At 46.0% G+C, this 22,014-nt stretch overlaps 1 protein-coding gene across 1 annotated transcript in view; it reads right to left on the reverse strand.

The window, feature by feature from the left end:
• TMEM67 (transmembrane protein 67) overlaps positions 1 to 22,014 on the reverse strand; it is a 959,807-nt gene that overhangs the window by 566,794 nt on the left and 370,999 nt on the right. Inside the window, exons 13-14 of the mRNA XM_033932787.1 lie at positions 15,432 to 15,586; positions 15,208 to 15,313 (exon numbers count right to left, since the gene is read on the reverse strand). Coding sequence (XP_033788678.1) covers positions 15,208 to 15,313; positions 15,432 to 15,586 — 261 coding nt within the window. The remainder of the gene's footprint in view (positions 1 to 15,207; positions 15,314 to 15,431; positions 15,587 to 22,014) is intronic.

Below are 22,014 nucleotides of genomic sequence, written 5' to 3' on the forward strand. Positions count from 1 at the left end.
AATGGAGGCATGGACTGAGGGGTGGGTTAGATAGGCGGCATAATCTTGCTCCATTAGGGTGGTACATAATCACAGCCAGTGGATGGTCTTTCTGTGTAAAACCCCCATGCTTTGGCAGAGTTTCTTTAGAGAAGCTGCGCCATACTTACAGAAATATGCTGGCATTCTGTTTGTATGAGTTTTTTCTTCTCTCCATTGTATATGTCCAAACTGATTTATTTCTGATTTGCCAGAAGCTGCTGTAAAACTTATTACTAGAATAAAAAGTCATTTGCTTTGAAATATGCAATGTAAGCTTTGTGTTTTCCCTTCACGACGGATCACCAATGAGGTAAAGTAAGCAGCCTTTATTTCACTGTTTTTTAAATTTTGTGGTTACTATTATGTATTAATAAGATTATATTGTGTGTATATGTAAAATGGTGAGACCTTGGTTAGGACCACGGCGGAACGCGACCTAGGGGTGATCATTAGTGAGGACATGAAGGTTGCCAATCAAGTGGAGAAGGCTTCCTCCAGGGCAAGACAAATGATGGGGTGTATCCGCAGAGGTTTCGTCAGCAGGAGACCTGAAGTTATGATGCCCTTATACAGAGCTATGGTGAGGCCTCACTTGGAGTACTGTGCTCAGTTTTGGAGACCACACTACCGAAAGGACGTGCTGAGGATCGAGTCGGTTCAGCGAACGGCCACCAGGATGGTCTTGGGGCTCAAGGATCTCACGTATGAAGAAAGATTTAAAAAAATTGCGGCTGTACTCACTTGAGGAAAGAAGAGAACGGGGAGATATGATTGAAACATATAAGTACATCACGGGACGCATCGAGTCAGAAGATGATATCTTCTGGCTCATGGGACCCTCGACCACCAGAGGGCATCCGCTGAAGATCAGGGGAGGGAAGTTTCATGGCGACTCCACCGAAAGAGTAGTGGATCATTGGAACAGACTCCCACTCCAGGTGATAAAAGGCCAGCAGCGTGACGGATTTTAAGAGAAAATGGGATACTCACGTGGGATCTTTAAGGGAGTAAATTCAGGGGAGGGGATACTTGGAATGGGCAGACTTGGTGGGCTATAGCCCTTTTCTGCTGCTTTTTTCTATGTTTCTACAATTAGTACTATTATTATGGGTGTGGGGTCTGGGGTGGAGCCTGGGCAGGTTTTGGGTGGAGCTTGGGTGGGGGTACTCAGTTGATATTTGTTAGACTTAGAGGGTACTTGGCTTGAAGAAGTTGAGAAAGCACAGTTACTTACCGTAACAGGTGTTATCCAGGGACAGCAGGCAGATATTCTTGACTGATGGGTGACGGCACCGACGGAGCCCCGGTACGGACACTTTTAGAGTGATTGCACTCTAAGAACTTGGAAAGTTCTAGAGGCCGCACCGCGCATGCGCGAGTGCCTTCCCGCCCGACACAGGCGCGCGGTCCCCAGTTATGATAAGCCAGCTAAGAAGCCAACCCGGGGAGGAGGGTGGGACGCAAGAATATCTGCCTGCTGTCCCTGGATAACACCTGTTACGGTAAGTAACTGTGCTTTATCCCAGGACAAGCAGGCAGCATATTCTTGACTGATGGGTGACCTCCAAGCTAACAAAAAGAGGGATGGAGGGAAGGTTGGCCATTAGGAAAACAAATTTTGCAAAACAGATTGGCCGAAGTGTCCATCTCGTCTGGAGAATGCATCCAGACAATAATGAGATGTAAAAGTATGAACTGAGGACCAAGTGGCAGCTTTGCAGATTTCCTCAATAGGAGTGGAACGGAGGAAAGCTACAGATGCTGCCATAGCTCGGACCCTATGGGCCGTGACAGAACCTTCCAGTGTCAGTCCGGTCTGAGCATAACAGAATGAAATGCACGCTGCTAGCCAATTAGACAACGTACGTTTAGAAACAGGATGTCCCAATTTATTCGGATCACAGGAGCTGATCTGTGGGGCTTAGTACGGTCTAAATAGTAAGCCAGAGCCCGCTTACAGTCCAAAGTATGCAGAGCCTGTTCTCCAGAATGCGAGTGAGGTTTCGGAAAGAAGACAGGCAGAACAATGGATTGGTTGAGATGGAATTCAGAGACAACCTTAGGGAGAAACTTTGGATGTGTACGCAGAACCACCTTGTCATGATGGAAGACTGTAAAAGGTGGATCCGCAACTAGTGCATGTAGCTCACTGACCCTCCTGGCAGAGGTGAGAGCAATAAGGAAAAGTACCTTCCAAGTGAGAAACTTGAAAGAAGTGGTAGCCAAAGGTTCAAATGGAGGCTTCATTAAGGCGGAAAGAACCACATTGAAATCCCAGATAACAGGAGGGGCTTTAAGAGGTGGTTTCACATTAAAAAGACCCCGCATGAACCTGGACACCAAGGGATGAGCTGAGAGGAGTTTTCCATGGACTGGCTCATGAAACGCCGCAATAGCACTGAGGTGGACTCTGACTGAAGAAGACTTGAGACCAGAGTCAGATAAAGAAAGAAGATAATCCAACAAGGTCTCCACTGCAAGGGAAGTGGGATCATGATGATGGAGAAGACACCAGGAAGAAAAACGTGTCCACTTCTGATGGTAACAGTGCAGAGTGGCCGGTTTCCTGGAGGCATCCAGAATTGAACGAACAGGCTGGGACAAAAGAGTATCATGAGAAGTCAGGCCGAGAGAAACCAAGCTGTCAGGTGCAGAGACTGGAGGTTGGGATGTAGAAGAGTCTCCTGATGCTGTGTAAGCAGAGAAGGAAACAGTGGAAGAAGAAAAGGTTCTCTGGAACTGAGTTGAAGTAGAAGGGAGAACCAATGTTGCCTGGGCCACCTCGGAGCAATCAGAATCATGGTGGCTCGTTCCCTCTTGAGCTTGAACAAGGTTCTCAACATGAGAGGCAGAGGAGGGAAAGCGTACAGGAACCGATTGGACCAATCGAGGAGAAATGCATCTGCTGCCAGACGATGAGGAGAGTAGAGTCTGGAGCAGAATAGGGGCAGCTGGTGATTGAAAGGAGCTGCAAAAAGGTCTATCTGAGGAGTGCCCCACTGAGCGAAGATGGACTGCAGAGTGAAAGGATCGAGTGTCCACTCGTGAGGCTGGAGAATTCTGCTGAGCTTGTCCGCCAAGGAATTTTGTTCTCCCTGAATGTTCTTTCAGGAATAGATGGTGATCCGTGGCCCATGCCCAAATCTTCTGGGCTTCCTGGCACAAGCTGCGAGAGCCTGTCCCTCCCTGCTTGTTGATGTAGTACATTGCAACTTGATTGTCTGTGCATAGCAGGAGGACTTGAGGAAAGAGAAGATGTTGGAAGGCCTTGAGGGCATAAAACATCGCTCTGAGTTCGAGGAAATTGATATGATGTTTCATTTCCTGGGCCGTCCAAAGTCCTTGAGTTTGGAACTCGTTCAAATGAGCTCCCCAGGCATAAGGGGAGGCGTCGGTGGTGATGACAAGTTGATGAGGAGGTAGATGGAACAGAAGACCTCTGGATAGATTTGAGGATGTCAACCACCATTGTAGAGACTGACGAAGAGATGATGTTACAGATATGTGACGTGAGCAAGGATCCATCGCTTGGGACCACTGGGTAGCCAGGGTCCATTGAGGAGTGCGCAGGTGCAGACGGGCAAGTGGTGTGACATGAACTGTGGAGGCCATGTGACCCAAGAGTATCATCATTTGCTTGGCAGAGATGGAACGTTGTGGAAGCACCTGCTGACATAGAGATTGAAGCGTTTGAAGACGGTTGGATGGCAGAAACGCTCTCATGAGGACTGTGTCTAAGACTGCTCCAATGAATTGAAGTCTCTGCGTGGGAATGAGATGAGATTTGGGTAGATTGATCTCGAACCCCAGCAAACGCAGAAATAGGATGGTCTGGTTGGTGGCCTGAAGAACTGTTTGAGATGAATTGGCCTTTATCAACCAATCGTCCAGGTAAGGAAACACCTGAAGGTGGTGGGAACGTAGAAAAGCCGCCACCACAATCAGACATTTGGTGAACACTCTTGGAGAGGAGGCTAGGCCGAAGGGTAGCACCTTGTACTGGTAATGACAATGATTGATCATGAAGCGTAGGTACTGTCTGGAGGCCAGATTGATTGGTATGTGAGTGTATGCTTCTTTGAGATCGAGGGAACATAGCCAGTCGTCTTGATTGAGAAGAGGGTAAAGAGTGGCTAAAGAGAGCATCCTGAACTTCTCTTTGACTAAGCATTTGTTGAGATCGCGAAGATCTAGGATAGGTCTGAGATCTCCTGTTTTTTGGGGGACTAGGAAATAATGGGAGTAGAAACCCTGCCCCTTTTGCTCCGGAGGAACTTCTTCTATGGCGTTCAGAAGGAGGAGGGATTGAACTTCCTGAAGGAGGAGGGAAGACTGGGGAGTGTGCAAAGCAGACTCTTTTGGTAGACTTGTGCCTGGGAGGGTTTGAAAGTTGAGAGAGTAGCCGTGGTGGATGATGTTGAGGACCCATTGGTCCGAAGTGATAACTTCCCACCGGCTGAGGAAAAGAGATAGACGCCCTCCTATGGGTTGAGGCAGGAGTGGTGAAGGTTGGATGCTGGCTATGCCCTGGAGAATCAAGTCAAAAGGGCTGAGTCGGTTTTTGTTGTGGAGGCTGTTTGACAGGTTGCTGCTGCTGCTGTCTAGGTGTTTGCCTCTGCTGCTGACGTTGCCTCCTAGGTTGTTGAGGGGCAGACTGTAAGGGACGAGCCACATAACGGCGTTGATAAGTCGATTGCTGTCTGAAAGGACGTGCTGGTGGAGGCTTCTTCTTGGTTTTAAGAAGGGTATCCCAGCGTGTTTCATGAGCGGAGAGCTTTTGGGTAGTTGAGACCATGGATTCTCCAAACAGCTCATCCCCTAAACATGGTGCATTAGCTAACCGGTCTTGATGGTTAACATCAAGTTCGGATACCCTCAACCAGGCTAAGCGGCGCATGGCCACAGACATAGCCGTTGCTCTAGAGGTAAGTTCAAAGGTGTCATATATAGATCTTACCATAAATTTTCTGAGCTGAAAAAGAGAAGAAGAGCATTGGTGAAAGGCCAAACGTTTCCTCTCAGGCAGGTACTGCTCAAAGGAAGCCATGGTGGTAAGGAGATGCTTTAAATAAAAAGAAAAATGAAAAGCATAGTTGCCAGATCGATTAGCTAGCATCGCATTCTGATAGAGACGCTTACCAAATTTGTCCATGGCTTTGCCTTCTCTACCAGGAGGGACAGAAGCATACACACTAGCTCCTGAGGACTTTTTAAGTGTGGATTCCACCAGGAGAGATTCATGTGGGAGCTGGGGTTTATCGAAACCTGGAATGGGGATAACCTTATACAGGGAATCCAATTTACGGGGAGCTCCCGGGACAGTGAGAGGAGTCTCTAAATTTTTGTAAAAAGTCTCCCTCAAGATGTCATGAAGAGGGAGTTTCAGAAATTCCTTTGGAGGCTGGTCAAAATCAAGAGCATCTAGAAAGGCCTTAGACTTTTTAGACTCAGCCTCCAAAGGAATGGACAGAGATTCACACATGTCTTTTAAAAATGACAAAAAAGACGTGGAATCATGTTTGGAGGAAGGATCAGGAATATCAGGCTCATCCTCCCCCGAAGAACACTCACCTTCTGAAAGAAAAGGCTCTTCGGAATTACCCCACAGATCAGGGTCTCGAATATGGGAACTATGGTCCCGAGACTCAGGGGTGGATGGTTCCAGGTGTCGGGACTTGCGTACCGACTTACCCGACCTCATCGAAGCGGTACCGGGAGATGTTACCGGTTGCATCGGAGCCGAGGTCTGTACCGACTGGTGTTGAGTTGTCGGCTCCGGTGCAAGGATTGGCATCGACACCGATGAGGCCGAGTGTAGCGGCACCGAAAGAGAGGAAGTAGATAATATAGGTCGTTCCACTCTCGGTACCGGCTGCTCAGACGAGACCGGCACCGGAAGGTTCGGTGTCAGGATAGCTGGAAGGAGTTGTTGGAGCTGCTCCTTCAGCTGTACCTGTAAGATGGCCGCAATGCGATCATCAAGGGAGGGCACCGGTACCGCCTTTTTCTTTTGCGGTACCTGCGGTGCCGCTCTACACCCCGGAGATGAGGAGCCCGATGTCGAGGGACTCACCTCGATAGGGGCGGAGCGCTTCCGCTGGCGCCTCACGGTCGGCAGGACTGGACTCGCTGCAATGGAGACCGGAGGGCATTCCAGCGGGGAAGGCTTCTTAGCCGGCTTACCTGAGTGCTGCGACGCCGGCGCGGTGTCGCGTGGCGTCGACGAGGAAGGTGCCGACTGGGTAGGAGCCGATGCCAGTGCCGATGTCGCGGGGTCGGACATCTCGGTGCCAAAAAGCAAGCACTGTTGTATTTGGCGATTTTTCAATGTTCTTTTCTTAAGTGTGGCACAGCGGGTGCAGGTGGAAGCCTGATGCTCCGGACCCAGGCACTGTAAACACCAGTTGTGAGGGTCCGTAAGGGAGATAGGCCGTGCACACCGCTGGCACTTCTTGAACCCTGGCTGAGGGGGCATGAACGTAAAGACGGCTTCTGCCAAATCGAAGGCCGAGGCCTCGATGGTGGCAGTAGGCCCCGCCGGGGCAGACCGAAAAATCAAAAAAAAAAATAATAACTCGATGAAGTAAACTTTTTTTTTTTTTTTTTACAACAGAAAAGAAAAGAATAAAAGGGCAAAAAGACCCGAAAAAGAATACACGAGCGGGAAGGCGTTAGAAAAAATTTTCAACAGCCGTTGAAAATGCGACTTCTTAGCTCCGCGGAAACTAAGAAACTGGGGACCGCGCACCTGTGTCGGGCGGGAAGGCACTCGCGCATGCGCGGTGCGGCCTCTAGAACTTTCCAAGTTCTTAGAGTGCAATCACTCTAAAAGTGTCCGTACCGGGGCTCCGTCGGTGCCGTCACCCATCAGTCAAGAATATGCTGCCTGCTTGTCCTGGGATAAAAACTGTTCTATGGTGTGCCCTAGAGAGACTACGGGAGTTCAAGTCAGCTATTTCCTATGAGCGATCTGCATGGGACAGGAGCATGGGAAGATTGTTCCTGCCCCAAAAACATAGAAACATAGAACATGACGGCAGAAAAGGGCCATGGCCCATCTAGTTTGCCCACACTAATGGCCCACCCCCTAACTACCTCTATGAAGAGATCCCACATGCCAATCCCATCTTTTCTTAAAATCTGGCACGCTGCTTGCCTCAATTACCTGTTGTGGAAGGTTATTCCAGCGATCAACCACCCTTTCGGTGAAGAAATATTTTCTGGTGTCGCCATGAAATTTCCCACCCCTGATTTTCAACGGATGCCCTCTTGTGGCCATGGGTCCTTTAAGGAAAAAGAGATCCTCTTCCACCTCGATAAGGCCTGTGACATATTTGAACGTCTCGATCATGTCTCCCCTCTCTCTGCGTTCCTCGAGTGAGTACAGCTGCAACTTACCCAGTCATTCTTCATACGGGAGATCCTTGAGTCCTGAGACCATCCTGGTGGCCATTCGCTGAACCGACTCAACTCTCCGCACATCTTTTTGATAATGCGGCCTCCAGAATTGTACACAGTATTCCAGATGGGGTCTCACCATGGATCTGTACAATGGCATTATGACCTCGGGCTTACGCTGACAAAACTTCTACGGATTCAGCCCATGATTTGTCTAGCCCTGGATGAAGCTTTCTCCACTTGATTGGCAGTCTTCATGTCTTCGCTAATGATCACCCCCAAGTCACGTTCTGTTACAGTCCTTGCTAGGATCTCACCATTTAGGGTGTAAGTCCTGCATGGATTTTTGCCGCCAAGGTGCATGACCTTCAATTTTTTGGCATTGAAACTTAGTTGCCAAGTCTTTGACCAATGTTCTAGCAGGAGTAGGTCCTGCGTCATACTGTCGGGCATTGAGCTTTTGTCGGGCACTGTGCTTTCATCTGTTGTGCGGCTGCCTACCATGTTGCATAGTTTGGCGTCATCGGCGAATAATGTAATTTTACCTCGAAGCCCCTCAGCCAAGTCTCTTACGAAGATGTTAAATAGGATTGGGCCCAAGACCGAGCCCTGCGGCACTCTGCTGATCACCTCCGTCGTATCGGAGAGGGTACCGTTTACCACTACCCTCTGAAGTCTACCTCTAAGCCAGTCCCTAACCCATGCGCTTAATGTTTCACCCAGTCCCATTGAACCCATCTTGCTCAATAACCTGCAGTGTGGGATGCTATGAAACGCTTTGCTGAAGTCCAAGTACATGATGTCCAGGGACTCCCCTATATCCAGCTTTCTTGTTACCTAGTCAAAGAAGCTGATCAGATTTGATTGACAGAACCTTCCCTTCGTAAAACCATGTTGATGGGGATCTCATAGATTCTCCTTGTACAGGATCGTATCCAATTGGCGTTTCCATAAATTTACTCACTATCGATGTGAGACTCACCAGTCTATAATTCTTAGACTCCGTCCTGCATCCCTTTTTGTGGAGTGGAATGACGTTAGCCATTTTCCAATCCAACGGGACTCTTCCTGTACTTAGGGAAAGATTGAAGAGCGCTAGACCACCAGGTAAGGCTTAAGAGGGGGCTTACAGGGCTTAAAATAGCCCCAAAAATGTAAATGTTTTTTTGATTTTAAAATCTCGAATAACCGAATCCGCGGATGCTGAAACCGCGGATTCGGAGGGGGAAATGTACTTTTTATGCTCAAAAGATCGGCAACTCATCAATCAATAGTAGTAATCTTTTTAAACTGGTTAACGACTTCTATGATATAGAGGTGTTTACTGGTTCTACTGAAGAATCTTCCCTCTCTGCTGATGTTTTGGCAGACTTCTTCAATACGAAAATAAACAAATTGAGAACTTCTTTAGTGGCTCCCATTAACAACCATCTGTATTTCCCAGTTCTTCAGTATTTAGAGGACCCCAGAGTTGACATGTATTGGAATAATTTTACAGCCTTTAATTGGCAAACCTTTTGAAAATTTTATACTAAGTATGTCAATTCGTACTGTAAGGCTTGATAGCTGTCCCCCGAATGTCATGAAAGTTGCCCCTGTCACTTTTAAGGCTAACATTCTTAGTCTTCTTAACCATCCCTTTTTTAAAATAATTCCTAGCATCCTGTTTGCTTTTTTGGACGCTGCCGCACATTGGGCGGGTTTCATCATATTGTCTATGATGACACCCAGTTCCTTTTCTTGGACACTAACCCCCAAGGTAGACCATAGCATCCAGTAACTGTGATTCGGGTTATTCTTCCCAATGTGTCCTGACTTTGATAGTAGAGGGCACAGGGTGACACTCACCTATGAAGGGTACTCCGGATGTGTCTCCAGGCCCTTGTTGAATCACGACATAGGAATCTATGGCCATGTTGCTTGAAGAGATGCCTCCGGTATTGATGGCAGAGCTCCATGAGACACTCCATCTCTGCCCTGGTATAGCTGGGCTCTCTCCTTTCCCCCATCACTCCTCTCACACTCTCTGTCACTCACTGAGACACTCTGGGGGAGATCTCACTCTCACAATCACACCCTTTCTTACTACACCTTTATCACACACATACGGTCTCTCACAACCACTCACACTGTCACTCCTTCAGTCGGAATCAGAACTTGTTTTTTTCCAAAACCACCACTATAAACTCCTAGTATCCACAAAGATCGTGATTCCACGTGCAGAACTATATATACAGGCACAACATGTTTGTGATGCTAGCAGTGACATTAACACGTCCAGTAGGATGACTAATAGAACATCTATGTTAGATGTCCAGTACGTCGAATAATGGACATCATGTATATCTATACTTATACGTAAAGAAGGTCATATAATCAGTGGCGTACCAAGGGGGGGGGCGGGAGGGGCGGTCCGCCCCGGGTACCAAGCCCTGAGGGGGTGCTCCCGGTCCGGTCCAGTTCCCCCCCCTGCGCCGGGTGTCGCGTCTGGAAACAGCCTGCAGCAAGATCGCGATGCCAGAGATCTTTGCCTGCTTCGACTGTTTCCTCCGCCACGGTCCTGCCCCTCCTCTGATGTCAGAGGAGGGGCGGGACCGCGGCGGAGGAAACAGCCGAAGCAGGCAAAGATCTCTGGCATCGCGCGATCTTGTTGCAGGCTGTTTCCCCAGGGCAGTAGCGTACCAAGGGGGGCGAGGGGGAGGTCCATCCCGGGTGCCGCCTTAGGGGGGGGGTGCACAGCTGGCCCGGTCCCTATCGCGCTTCTACCCTCCCAGCGAAAGCAGCATCGGCGCCATTATCGAAAAAGGTAATGGCGCCAGGCCTTGGAGCACCAAGGCAGACCGCTTCTCCCCCCTCCCAGCCGAAACCCCGCTGACCATCCTATCTCTCCTCCCCCAAGTGAACCTTTCCGACCCTCCCAGCGAAAGCAGCAAACCTCCCTCCAGTAGCGTCGGCTTTATCCTCCCTCTGCCGCATCACTGATGATGTCATCAGTAACGCGGCAGAGGGAGGAGAAAGCCGCGAAGGAGGTTTGCTGCTCTCGCTGGGAAGGTCGGAAAGGTTCACGGGGGGGGGGGAGATAGGAGGGTCAGCGGGGGTTCGGCTGGGAGGGGGGAGAAGCGGACTGCCTCGGTGCTCCATTACCTTCTTCGGGCAGCAGCAGCGTTTACAATTCGCTGCTGTTGCCGGCTTCAGGCCTTGTTCTCTGCCTGGTCCTGCCTACTTCCAGTTTTCATGAAGACAGGACCCGACAGAGAGGAAGGCCTGAAGCGGGCAACAGCAGTGAATTGTGAATGCTGCTGCTGCCCGATGAAGTTCAGGACATCAGGATTTCGGGGAAGGAGCAGGAAGAAATCGGCTGCTGGCTTGGGGGTGAGGGTAGGGAAAGAATCGTGGAAGTGGAGAAATCGGCATGATGGCTTTGTGCGGGCTAGGGGGAGAGAGAAAGAAAGGAAAAAATAAAGAGGGGGGGCCAGGGGGAGAGAGAAAGAAAGGCAGAAAGAAAGAGGGGGACCAAGGGGAGAGAAAGAAAGGCAGAAATAAAGAGGGGGTCAAGGGGGAGAGAAAGAAAGGCAGAAAGAAAGAGGAGGGCCAGGGGGAGAGAGAAAGAAAGGCAGAAAGAAAGAGGGGGACCAAGGGGAGAGAAAGAAAGGCAGAAATAAAGAGGGGGGCCAGGAGGAGAGAGAAAGAAAGGCAGAAATAAAGAGGGGAGCCAGGGGGAGAGAGAAAGAAGAAGGACCAGAAGAAGGACCAGAGACTCATGAAATCACCAGACAAAAAAGTAGGAAAAATGATTTTATTTTCAACTTAGTGATCAAAATGTGTCCGTTTTGAAAATTTATATCTGCTGTCTATATTTTGCACTATGGCCCCCTTTTACTAAACCGCAATAGAGTTTTTTAGCGCAGGGAGCCTATGAGCGTCGAGAGCAGCGTGGGGCATTCAGCGCAGCTCCCTACGCTAAAAACCGCTATCGCAGTTTAGTAAAAAGGGAGGGGGAATATTTGTCTATTTTTGTATAGTTGTTACTGAGGTGACATTGCATAAAGTCATCTGCCTTGACCTCTTTGAAAACCCACGGAATATAAATGATAATTAACATTTTCTCTGCGTACAGCGTGCTTTGTGTTTTTAAATTTTTATTGTTGGTAGATCATTTTGACTTGGCCACAAAGGTAAGGGGGAGGGAGGGAGGGGAACTGCTGAAAGACATCTAGTAATCCTTGCAGGCTTGACTGCAGGGAATTATTTTTGTAAAATCATGTTTTGTTATGTGACTGGCATTATCTAGACTTTAATTTCTATGAATGAATAGAATGAAAATGATATAAAATTACTTGCTTGTTTTTATGTGCGTGCGCTGAAGGAAAGTGGAGAGAGAGTGGGCTGAGGATGCTGAAGGGAAATGGGGAAGAGAGTGGGGAGAAGACGCTGATTTATAAATTGACAATTGTACAGAATATTGTTTCTTTTTATACTTTAATATAAACAATTCAAGGCTTGTGTGGATGGAATCAGGTGGTTTGCGGGGTTGGGGACCGAGCTTACGGGGATTAGTCCAATAAAATGGTATTTTTTAATTTCTCATTATTTGTTTTATTTTTATTTGTTAATTTGTAAAGTGGTGATTGTTATGTATTAGTTTTTGCATATTTACATCTACTGTCTTTATATTTTGCACTGTATTAGAGGACATGTTATTGTTTTTGTGGTGTTGCATTGTATCCAGGGTTTCTTTGCGGTTCAGTTTAACTTTTGTCTACATATTTCTATTTTTAGTTTGTGATTATTCCATATTGTGCGTGTATCTCTGTTCTGTGTGTATGAAAAGAACTTAGTTTTCAGTTGGCATTGACTACAGGACCAATTGACTGTGCGGGATCTGGCTTGTTTAGTTTTACAATGTATGTGTTGGTGTTCTAGTGCTCACTGCAATGTTTAAGATGCAGCCTTTTCCTAGGTACACTCTTGTGGTGCGATATGTAGATTGGTACTAAAAATCATATTTTTCATATAGATGGGGGGGGTGTCAAAAAATGATGGGCCCCGGGTGCCACATACCCTAGGTACGCCACTGCATATAATGAATAGATTTAGATGTATGGCAGAGGCTTGTTTGTGTGGCGCTATTTCTTATAGACACATTGATCAATTATGGTCCCGCGATGTTGGATATCCAGCGGTGGATGTTCCAATTTGGACATCCATGGAAGTTCGACTATGCCCCTCCACTTCTGAACCAGGACTAACTTGCAACACACACTATAACTTAGACCAGTTCATTATGTCTTGTTTAACTGTACAACTTGCCTTGAATTTAGCCACTCATCTGTTTATCGCAACAGATTCTATTCCACCCATCTTGTCCCCATCTAATATCTGCACTTAGTCCCTCGGCTATATGATAAGCTGCATTGTAGAAAAGCATTGTCATCATATCTATGTTATTTGAATGTTCTAATGTATGTTTATTAGGTGTTTCATAAGTATTATGTTGACATTGTATTACATCTTAGCTAGTTGAATTTCAGTGTTGTTAATAAGAATATTTGTGAAACTATTTCATGGTAGTCCTTATTATTAAGTTTCAATTTGCTGATTTTGAGTTTACCTCATTCATTGTATTTATTTTTATATTTGTTATCTTAACTACTGTTATGTCATTAACAAAATTGTAAGTTTTATGTTGAATTGTACTTGTGTATACTGCCGGGTGAATCTCTTCATAAAGGTGGTTAATAAATCCCAATTAAAAATCGATCACATTATAAACCGTAAAATGATCCTGTGTTGCCACCCTCAGGTTGCCCAGCCATCTCTCCCTTAGCCTCTAACGTTCCTTCCGAGACTGACATCAGAATGGTTTCATGTTTCACGTATCCTAGATAATAAAATGCTAAGCCGCGCATGTGCACTCATACTGCCGTGTTCCCTGATCCCTGATCTGTCGGGCTGTGGCCGGCAAGAGTGCGCATGCGCGCTAAAGCGCATGGAAGGCGGTGCGGAGTGGTGGTTGTCGGGAGGAGGGCTTCGGAAGCGGCGCTGTCGGCGGCTGTCGGGAGGAGGGCTTTGAGCCGCTGAGGGTTGGGCACTGCTCCCGTGAGGATCGCGGACGGAAGATAGATTTGGCCGTAGCTAAGTAAGTAGGGAGGGGGCCGCGCGCGCACGATCGGAATGGGCTGAGAGGATCTTCTTCTTTTTCCTCACATAAAGGCTTCTCTTTTCACCGCCACCCTCCTCAGATCGCCGTTCACTCGCCGCGTCTCAGGCCCTGGTGCTGCCGCTGCAGTTACACAAAGGCAGGTTCACATTCGCCTCGATTTGTGTGTGTGTGTGGGGAGGTTGTTCTCATGCTTTTGCGGGCTCAGCCTGGTGTGTTTTCCCTTTTTAATAAATTTTACTTGGGAGAGGAGGGAATTCAAAGGCAATTTTCAAACGCTAGAAATAGAGTATTACTAACGCTGGACAGGGAAGTGGAGTGGGGAGGGAAATGCTGGGAGCTTGGGGGGGGGGGTAAAAGTGGGTTTGGAGCTGGGGCTGAAAATAAGGGATATGTGAGGGAAGGAGGCTTTACTAGCACCCATTAATGTAACGGGCTAAAACACTAGTACTGTATATTCTTTTACCATCATCTTTTTCTCATACTGTCCTGATCTGGGTAAGGTGGTTCTGACCATTTTTATTAGTTCAAAGAAAGGTTTCTTTTCCATTGCCCAAGGTACAAAATAAGTGCCTGCATATAATATGTAAACTGTTTTGACTAGAACACAGAAAGGTAGCTTATGTATATCATAATGAGCTTTTTGAAGATTTGATTATTAAATTAAAATTATAATTGGAAGGACTGTAGAAGACTGAATGATTGTTTTTGGTGGAATTCAGTTTGTCATGTGTATAAAATGGAAAGAGCGTTAGCAGTTCAAAAAGGTTATTATAATAAATTTAAGGATGTGTGGGGACCATTATTAAATTATAGTAATGAATAAGTTACACTTTTCCCAATTTTAATACACATGTGGATTTGGGGGGGGTTTCTTGGTTTTTCATTAAGAATATATATATATCAATGTCATAAGATATTATTTTCAGGTGGTATATATGCATTATATAAGAATTTGGGAGGGGGGTGGGGTTAAATCTTATTGGTGTATGATATTGAAGATTTTTCAAGTGATGTTTTATAATTGTTTGATATTTACTATACACTTGATGTAAGTTATAAAATGAATAAAGAATTTAAAAAAAAAAAAATTATAATAGTTATGGGATAGGGTGGGGGGAGGGATTTAGATTGATTTGTTTCTTGAAAGAATATTAAGTGATGTCTTAAATATAAAATGTATTTAATTTGTATTGCACTTATTGAAAATATTGAAAATGAATAAAGAATTAAAAAAAAAAAAAGAAAGGTAGCTTATCAAATCCTATTTCCCTTTCCATTTTTCTTAATGCTTTCTTAAAGCTTTGCTTTGAAGAATGCTGGTGTAGAAGGACTGAAGTTGAAATAGACACTAGAAAATGACATGGGATTATTTCCTGCGGTTATCCGTCATTAACAAAATTGTAAGTTTTATGTTGAATTGTACTTGTGTATACTGCCGGGTGAATCTCTTCATAAAGGTGGTTAATAAATCCCAATTAAAAATAAATAAATAAAATCCTGCTTGTCCTTGGACAATAGAAAGATAAAATATTTTATTTCTTCCAGTAGATGGGCAATATACATTAAAATACTTTATACACAATTTAAGTTCTTCATATAACATTACATTACATTAATATGCTTACCTGTTCTGTTCCTTTAAAACTAAAGCTTATAGGATACTGTGATGTAAGTATTCGAGAAGCTAACCCTGGTTGGTCACCATAAAATAGCCATGGAAGATTTGGTCGCCTACAAACAAAGTCCACAAAGGAATAAAAATATTAGTACAGTTCTTTTCTTTATATTCACATAACACTAAATATTATCAGTAGTATAGGAGAACAAAAATGAAGATAATGTAACATACCAGAATGATATTGAATGAACAAATCCTAATCCTGCAGTACTTGTGAAGATATTTTGAAATAGACTACATGCATCATCAATGGAAGAGCTTAATGAATTCATGTTCATCACACACATATTCCCAAGGGCTTGGCAAGATGTTAGATTAGAGTACAACTGCACATAAAAACATTTACAGAAAATGTCAAGATCTTTAAACATGAAGAACCTGCAATTTTCAGATTATGCCACATTTCTCATGCATATTTGCACCAACTACCCATGCTTTAAGTTCAACATTTTTCATAAATCTAAGCAAGCCATTAAAAACCATCTTTGATAAGTGGGTAGGCAATTATATCAAACATCCTAACTTTACTCTGGCAGACTTTTATGACAATCCCTTTATTACAACAGCCCTTTAAATGTTTCTGCAACTCTAATACTGGCTATGCATAGAGCTCTCTACTGCTAGTCCAGACAAAAGTTTTTAATCAGTTTTTGATTCAGAGCTTGCCCATTCTACATCAAGGATTCTATTTACCTTCTTAAAAGTCCTAGACTTGTTCTGGAACATAAAGAAGGTTTGAAAGGGAAAATGCTTGAAGTACGGCTGAGGGGCAATATAATTGAAGTCTATAAAATCCTGAGTGGAGTAGAATGGGTACAAGTGGATCGATTTTTTTACTCTGTCATAAATTACAAAGACTAGGGGGACACTTGATGAAGTTACAAAGAAATACTTTTAAAACCAATAGGAGGAAATTTTTTTTTTCACTCAGAGAATAGTTAAGCTCTGGAACCTGTTGCCAGAGGTTGTGGTAAGAGCGGATAGCGTAGCTGGTTTTAAAGAAAGGTTTGGACAATTTCTTGAAGGAAAAGACCATAGTCTGTTATTGAGAAAGATTTAGGGGAAGCAACTGCTTGCCCTCGATCGGTAGCATGGAATATTGCTACTCCTTGGGTTCTGGCCCGATACTAGGGACTTGGATTGGCCACCGTGAGAACAGGTTACTGGGCTTGATGGACTATTGGTCTGACCCGGTAAGGCTATTCTTATGTTCCCTATATGTAAACTGTTTTATTTATTTATTTTAGTATTTATATACCACTTATAGCCTAAGTGGTGTACATTTAAGTACTCAAGCATTTTTTCCCTATCTGTCCCTATTTGTTCACACTCTACCTAATAAAGTGTAGTTGTAGAACAGGGGTGTCGAAGTTCCTCCTCGAGGGCCGCAATCCAGTCGGGTTTTCAGGATTTCCCCAATGAATATGCATGAGATCTATTTGAATGCACCGCTTTCATTATATGCTAATAGATCTCATGCATATTCATTGGGGAAATCCTGAAAACCCGACTGGATTGCGGCCCTCGAGGAGGGACTTTGACACCCCTGTTGTAGAACTACAAAAAAAAAAAAAAGCGCTATATAAGTCCTTGTCCCTTTCCCTGGCAGGTCCTTCTCATCACAGTAGTGCATTGTTTATTACTGTGTTTTCCTGAAAATAAGCCCTAGCATGATTTTCAGAGTAGGTCTTAATATAAGCCCTACCCCCAAAAATAAGCCCTAGAAGCTGCGTTCCACTCCACGACCCATCTTTCCCTTCCATCCAAACTGCAAGACTGAAATAAATACCTTATACCAAACTGGCAGCGTCGGTAGCACTAGACAGTCTAGACAGGCTGCTTCACGGCCTTCTATTGCCTGTGGTTTCTCTGCCGCGTTGCTGATTATATCATCAGCAACGCGGCAGAGGAATGGCCAGGCAATAGAAGGCCGCGAAGCAGCCTGTTTAGACTGCTACTGAGGCTGCTGGTTTGATATAAGGTATTTATTTCAGTCTCACGGTTCGGATGGGGGGGGAGAGATGGGTTGGCGAGGGGGGGGATAGAAAGATGCTACATGGGGGGGATAGGAGGAAGGGAGGGATAGAAGATGCAAGGGTTCTGCTGCACAAGGGATGGGAAGGAGGGATAGAAAGATACTGCACATGGGGATGGATGAGAGGGGAGGAAAGATGCGCATATGGGGGAGAGAAAGGATATAGGAAGAATCAGGGTGGAAGAGAGGAAGGAAGAGATGATCATTGTACATGAAAAAAAATAAGAGATCCCCCAAAATAAGACCTAGGGCCTTTTTTGGGCCCAAAATTAATATGACAGTGTCTTATTGTTGGGGAAAAACAGTATACATTTTATTCTAAGTTGAGCTATTTGCAATAGGCCATGGTATATTACATGCATAAGATGACCATACATCACATTTTGAACGGGACTGTCCCGTTATTGGACCGACCATCCCGTTGTCCTGACCCACCACTTTGGGACGCCGAAATGTCCTGTTTTCAGAGACAGCGTCCTGAAGCAGTGCACGGGGACAACGGGACCAGCGATCACTTCCCCTCCTTGCCATGCCGATTCAAACCACCGGTCCACCGCCACTGCACCTTCTTGTTGCTGCCCAGAAGCCTTCTTCCTAACGTCAATTCTGACATTGGAGAAGAAGTTCCAGGCCAGCCAGGCAGCAATTGGCTGACCCGGAACTTCCTCTCTGATGTCAGAATTGACATCAGGAAGAAGGCTTCTGGGCGGCAACAAGAAGGTGCAGCGACGGCGGATGGGGGGGTTGAATCGGCGCAGCAGGGAGGGAAGGAGAGAGGCTGGCAGGCAGCGTTGGCGGACAATGGGGGGTTGAATCAGGCGCTGGAGGAAGGGAAGGAGGTAGGCAGGCAGGCTTTGGCATGGCATGGAGGGAGGGAGGGAGGCAGGCAGGCATGCTGGCTTCGGGGGAGGGAATGGAACAAAGGCTGGAAGGCAGTGAGGGGGACATAGGAAGGAGGCACTGAGGGCACTAAGGATTTAGGAATAAGCACTAAGGACATAGGCAGGAGGCACTAAGGGTACTAAGGATATAGGAAGGGGCACTAAGGACTTAGGAAGGAGGCAATGGGGATCTAATTACATGGGAAGGGGCACTAAGGACATAGGAAGTGTAGGGATGCCATTCTGAAACAGGGCGAGATTGGCAAACTGATTTCACTGCCCCTGTGAAAGAATTATGAACCCCTGTGAAATAATTATGAATTATTCCCATTCCCTTTCCCCTCATTAAGGAAGAAAAGTGTTAGCACTTTGTGACAGAATGCTGAGGCATTCCCCCCTCCTTTCTTGTCACAAGACCTCTGTCACATATTAACCCTTATCTTAATCAAGCAGTCCTTATTTGGAAAGGACATCAGCTGACAGGCATTGAGGACGTGCAAAGACTCAGATGCTGTCCACGTGTTAATCAGGCTCTTGTCTAAGTGCTGAGTTGGAGGATGATCACGAGGTAAAAGCACGAGGTAAAGGGAGGGTGATCACAATGTATAAGCATGTGTCTTTCTTTGTATCCACCAATGTAAAAGCATGTACCTTTGTACCCGCCAATCATGAGATGTGTAAACGAGGGAGTTACTATGATGTCATTAGCTTAGAAGCATAATAAAAAGGGACTCGGAGCTATCCCCTGGCAGCGCTTCCTCCCGACTCTAAGACTGCGTGTGTATGTTTCCTATGTGAAATTCCTACAAGGAAGAAGGCACTGAGGGCAATAAGGATATAGGAAAGGGCACTAAAGACATGGGAAGGAGGCACTGGAGGCCCTTAGGAAGGGGCACTAAGGATATAGGAACGAGGCACTGGGGGCACTAAGGACATAAGAAGGAGGGAGAGAATAGAAAGGGACAACTAGACAAATAGAAAGGACTGTTAGGCCTGAGTGCAGAAAGAAAGCAAGAAAGAAAGGAAGTATGCACAGTCAGAAGGAAACACAACCAGAGACTCATGAAATCACCAGACAGCAAAGGTAGGAAAAATGATTTTATTTTCAATTTAGTGATCAAAATGTGTCAGTTTTGAGAATTTATATCTGCTGTACTATATTTGTCTATTTTTCTATAGTTACTGAGGTGACATTGAATATTTTAAAGTCATCTGCCTTGACATCTTTGAAACCCCCCCAAATATAAATGATAATTAACATTTTCTCTACGTATAGCGTGCTTTGTAGTTTTTTTTTAATTTTATGGTTACCATGAAAAATGGAAAAAATTGGGGGGATTGGGGTGGGGCTAGGGCGGGATTAGGGTGGGGCTAGGGTGGGATTGAGGGCGGGACTGACAATTAATTGATGTCCCGTTTTGATGAAAAAAATAAATGGTCACGTTATACATGCATCCTACCTTTACAAAGTTGCATGGACTAAGATAAAATAAGTATGTCTTAAAGTTGAAATATGGAATATACTGTACTGTATGACTTTAAAGCTGTTACTCTAGCATCAATGATAAGGAAAATAATGGAAACGTTATTGAAAGAATAAGTTGAGCAATACGCTGAAGTGAGTGAATTACAGGATTCAAGTTTCAAGTTTCAAGTTTATTAGGATTTTATATACCGCCTATCAAGGTTATCTAAGCGGTTTTACAATCAGGTACTCAAGCATTTTCCCTATCTGTCCCGGTGGGCTCACAATCTAGCTAACATATCTGGGGCTATGGAGGACTGAGTGACTTGCCCAGGATCACAAGGAGCAGCGCGGGGTTTGAACCCACAACCCCAGGGTGCTGGATCATAACCAACATGATTTTACAATGGATCTTATCAAACAAAGTTGGTTTACCTTTCTGAACAGGTCCCAGAACAATAGATCTATAAAACTAGGGTTACCATATGTCCAGATTTACCCAGACATATCCTCCTTTTAGAGGATTGTCGGGTATCAGGACAGTTTCCTAAAACCCAGAAATATGTCTGGGTTTTGGACAGCCTAAATTTTTTTTTTCAGGCAGGCAACAGGGATGATCCCAGGTGGGAGCTGCATGAATCATGGTCCTACCATGGGTTCCTGTGATCCAGGAGAAGAACCTGTTGCAAGCTGCTGTAGGCTTGTTTGGCACTGGCTGGAAGAGGCAGGAAAGGCCCCGGCTCTTCCTGAGCTCAGGGCCTTGTCCAGAGGGCTTCTGAGCATGTGTGGACATCATGCGCATGCATGGATGCCCTCCAGATGCAGCCCCATGCTCAGGCAGAGTTGGGGCCTTTCCAGCCACTTCCAACCAGTGCCAAACGAGTCTTACAGGGGCTCATAACAGGAGCTCTTACCCCTGAACCACCGGGATCCACGGTGAGACCATGATTGGCGCGGCTCCCACCTGCAGGTGATGCTGATGCCACCAGAGAAGTACCATTCCAGGGGGGATACAAAGAGAGGGAGAGAAGGAGAGGAGATTAATTTTGTGTGGGGGTAGAGCTAGAGCAGTATGAGGTGGGGCTGGAGTGGATATAGGGAAGGTTGGGGTGGGGTTGGGGCAGTGACTGAGATGGAGCCACATGCATTCTTTTTTTTTTACTTACAAATATGGTAACACTATGAAAAAGGAAATTGATAATGGGGAAGCAATTCAAAGGAAGAACAGAAAACAGCACCATGGAAATTAAAATCCAACATATCAGTCGTTGGAAATTTAGAAAAAGAACTACATAGGAATAACCGTATTTTTCCGCTCCATAAGACACACCTGACCATAAGACGCATCCAAGAATTAGAGGAGGAAAACAAAAAAAAAAACATTCTGAATCAAATTCTCCCTGCCAGGCTCTGCACCCTGTCCCCCTCCCTGCCAGGCTCTGTATCCTGTCCCCCCCCTCTGGTGGTCTAGTGCTAGGCCGGGACAGGGCAGGCAGGCCTAGTGGCCTTGTCCCTTGGCACTCTGTGAATGGCTCTCCCAGTTCTCTTTCTGCCTGTATGCTTTCTTCCTGATCTCTCTCTCCCCTCCCTCTCTGATGTTGTCCTCCTTGTTCTCCTTCTGCTCTCTGATGCGCACCTTCTTGCTGCCCCTCTTATCTTCTCTTTCTACTACTACTTACCATTTCTATAGCGCTGCTAGACGTATGCAGCACTGTACATTAAAAAAATACAAGAGACAGTCCCTGCTCAGTAGAGATTACAAACTAATCAATCAACAAACAGGACAAGTAAGGGATTAGGGAGTTTCTCAGGCAGGCAAACTGCCCTCTCCTCTTCCTCTCTAATACTCCTTCTATGCCTTCCTTTTCTTTTCTGTTCTCCTCCTCCTTCACCATCCCCTCCTCTTTGTCCTCTCTCTCTCTGCTTCTCTCCTCCTCCTGCCTTGTCTCTCCTCTCCCTCTCTTCTCCAATTCTCTCCTCCTTCTACCTTGCCTCTCCTCCACCCTCTGATGCTCGTCTCTCCTGACTCCTCCTCTGTTGCTGCCCAACACGTGGTTGGCACCCATTGGCTGCTCCGCGTGAGACCTGCCAATGGGAAGCAGCCATCTGTTGGAGGCTCGTCGGGGGTCAGCGCCAAAAGCTGCGTAGTGCTCTTAATGGCTGGTGCTTCTGCGTAGAAAGAATCCCGCTCCTCTTTCAAAACCGCCACGCCACACTATGGCCCAGAGCCCCTGGCCAAGGTGACGGTGCTGTTGTGGACTGACAGCTCGTCCCTGCAGCATAAAGTGGTTAGTTGTGGCCGCACTGGTGGCAGCGGGATGCACGGAGCCGGCTCAGTATTTTAAGGAGCAGTTTGAGGATGGATCTAAGGAG

Source organism: Geotrypetes seraphini, chromosome 2 (assembly GCF_902459505.1).
Source record: "Geotrypetes seraphini chromosome 2, aGeoSer1.1, whole genome shotgun sequence".
Lineage (NCBI taxonomy): Eukaryota > Metazoa > Chordata > Amphibia > Gymnophiona > Dermophiidae > Geotrypetes > Geotrypetes seraphini.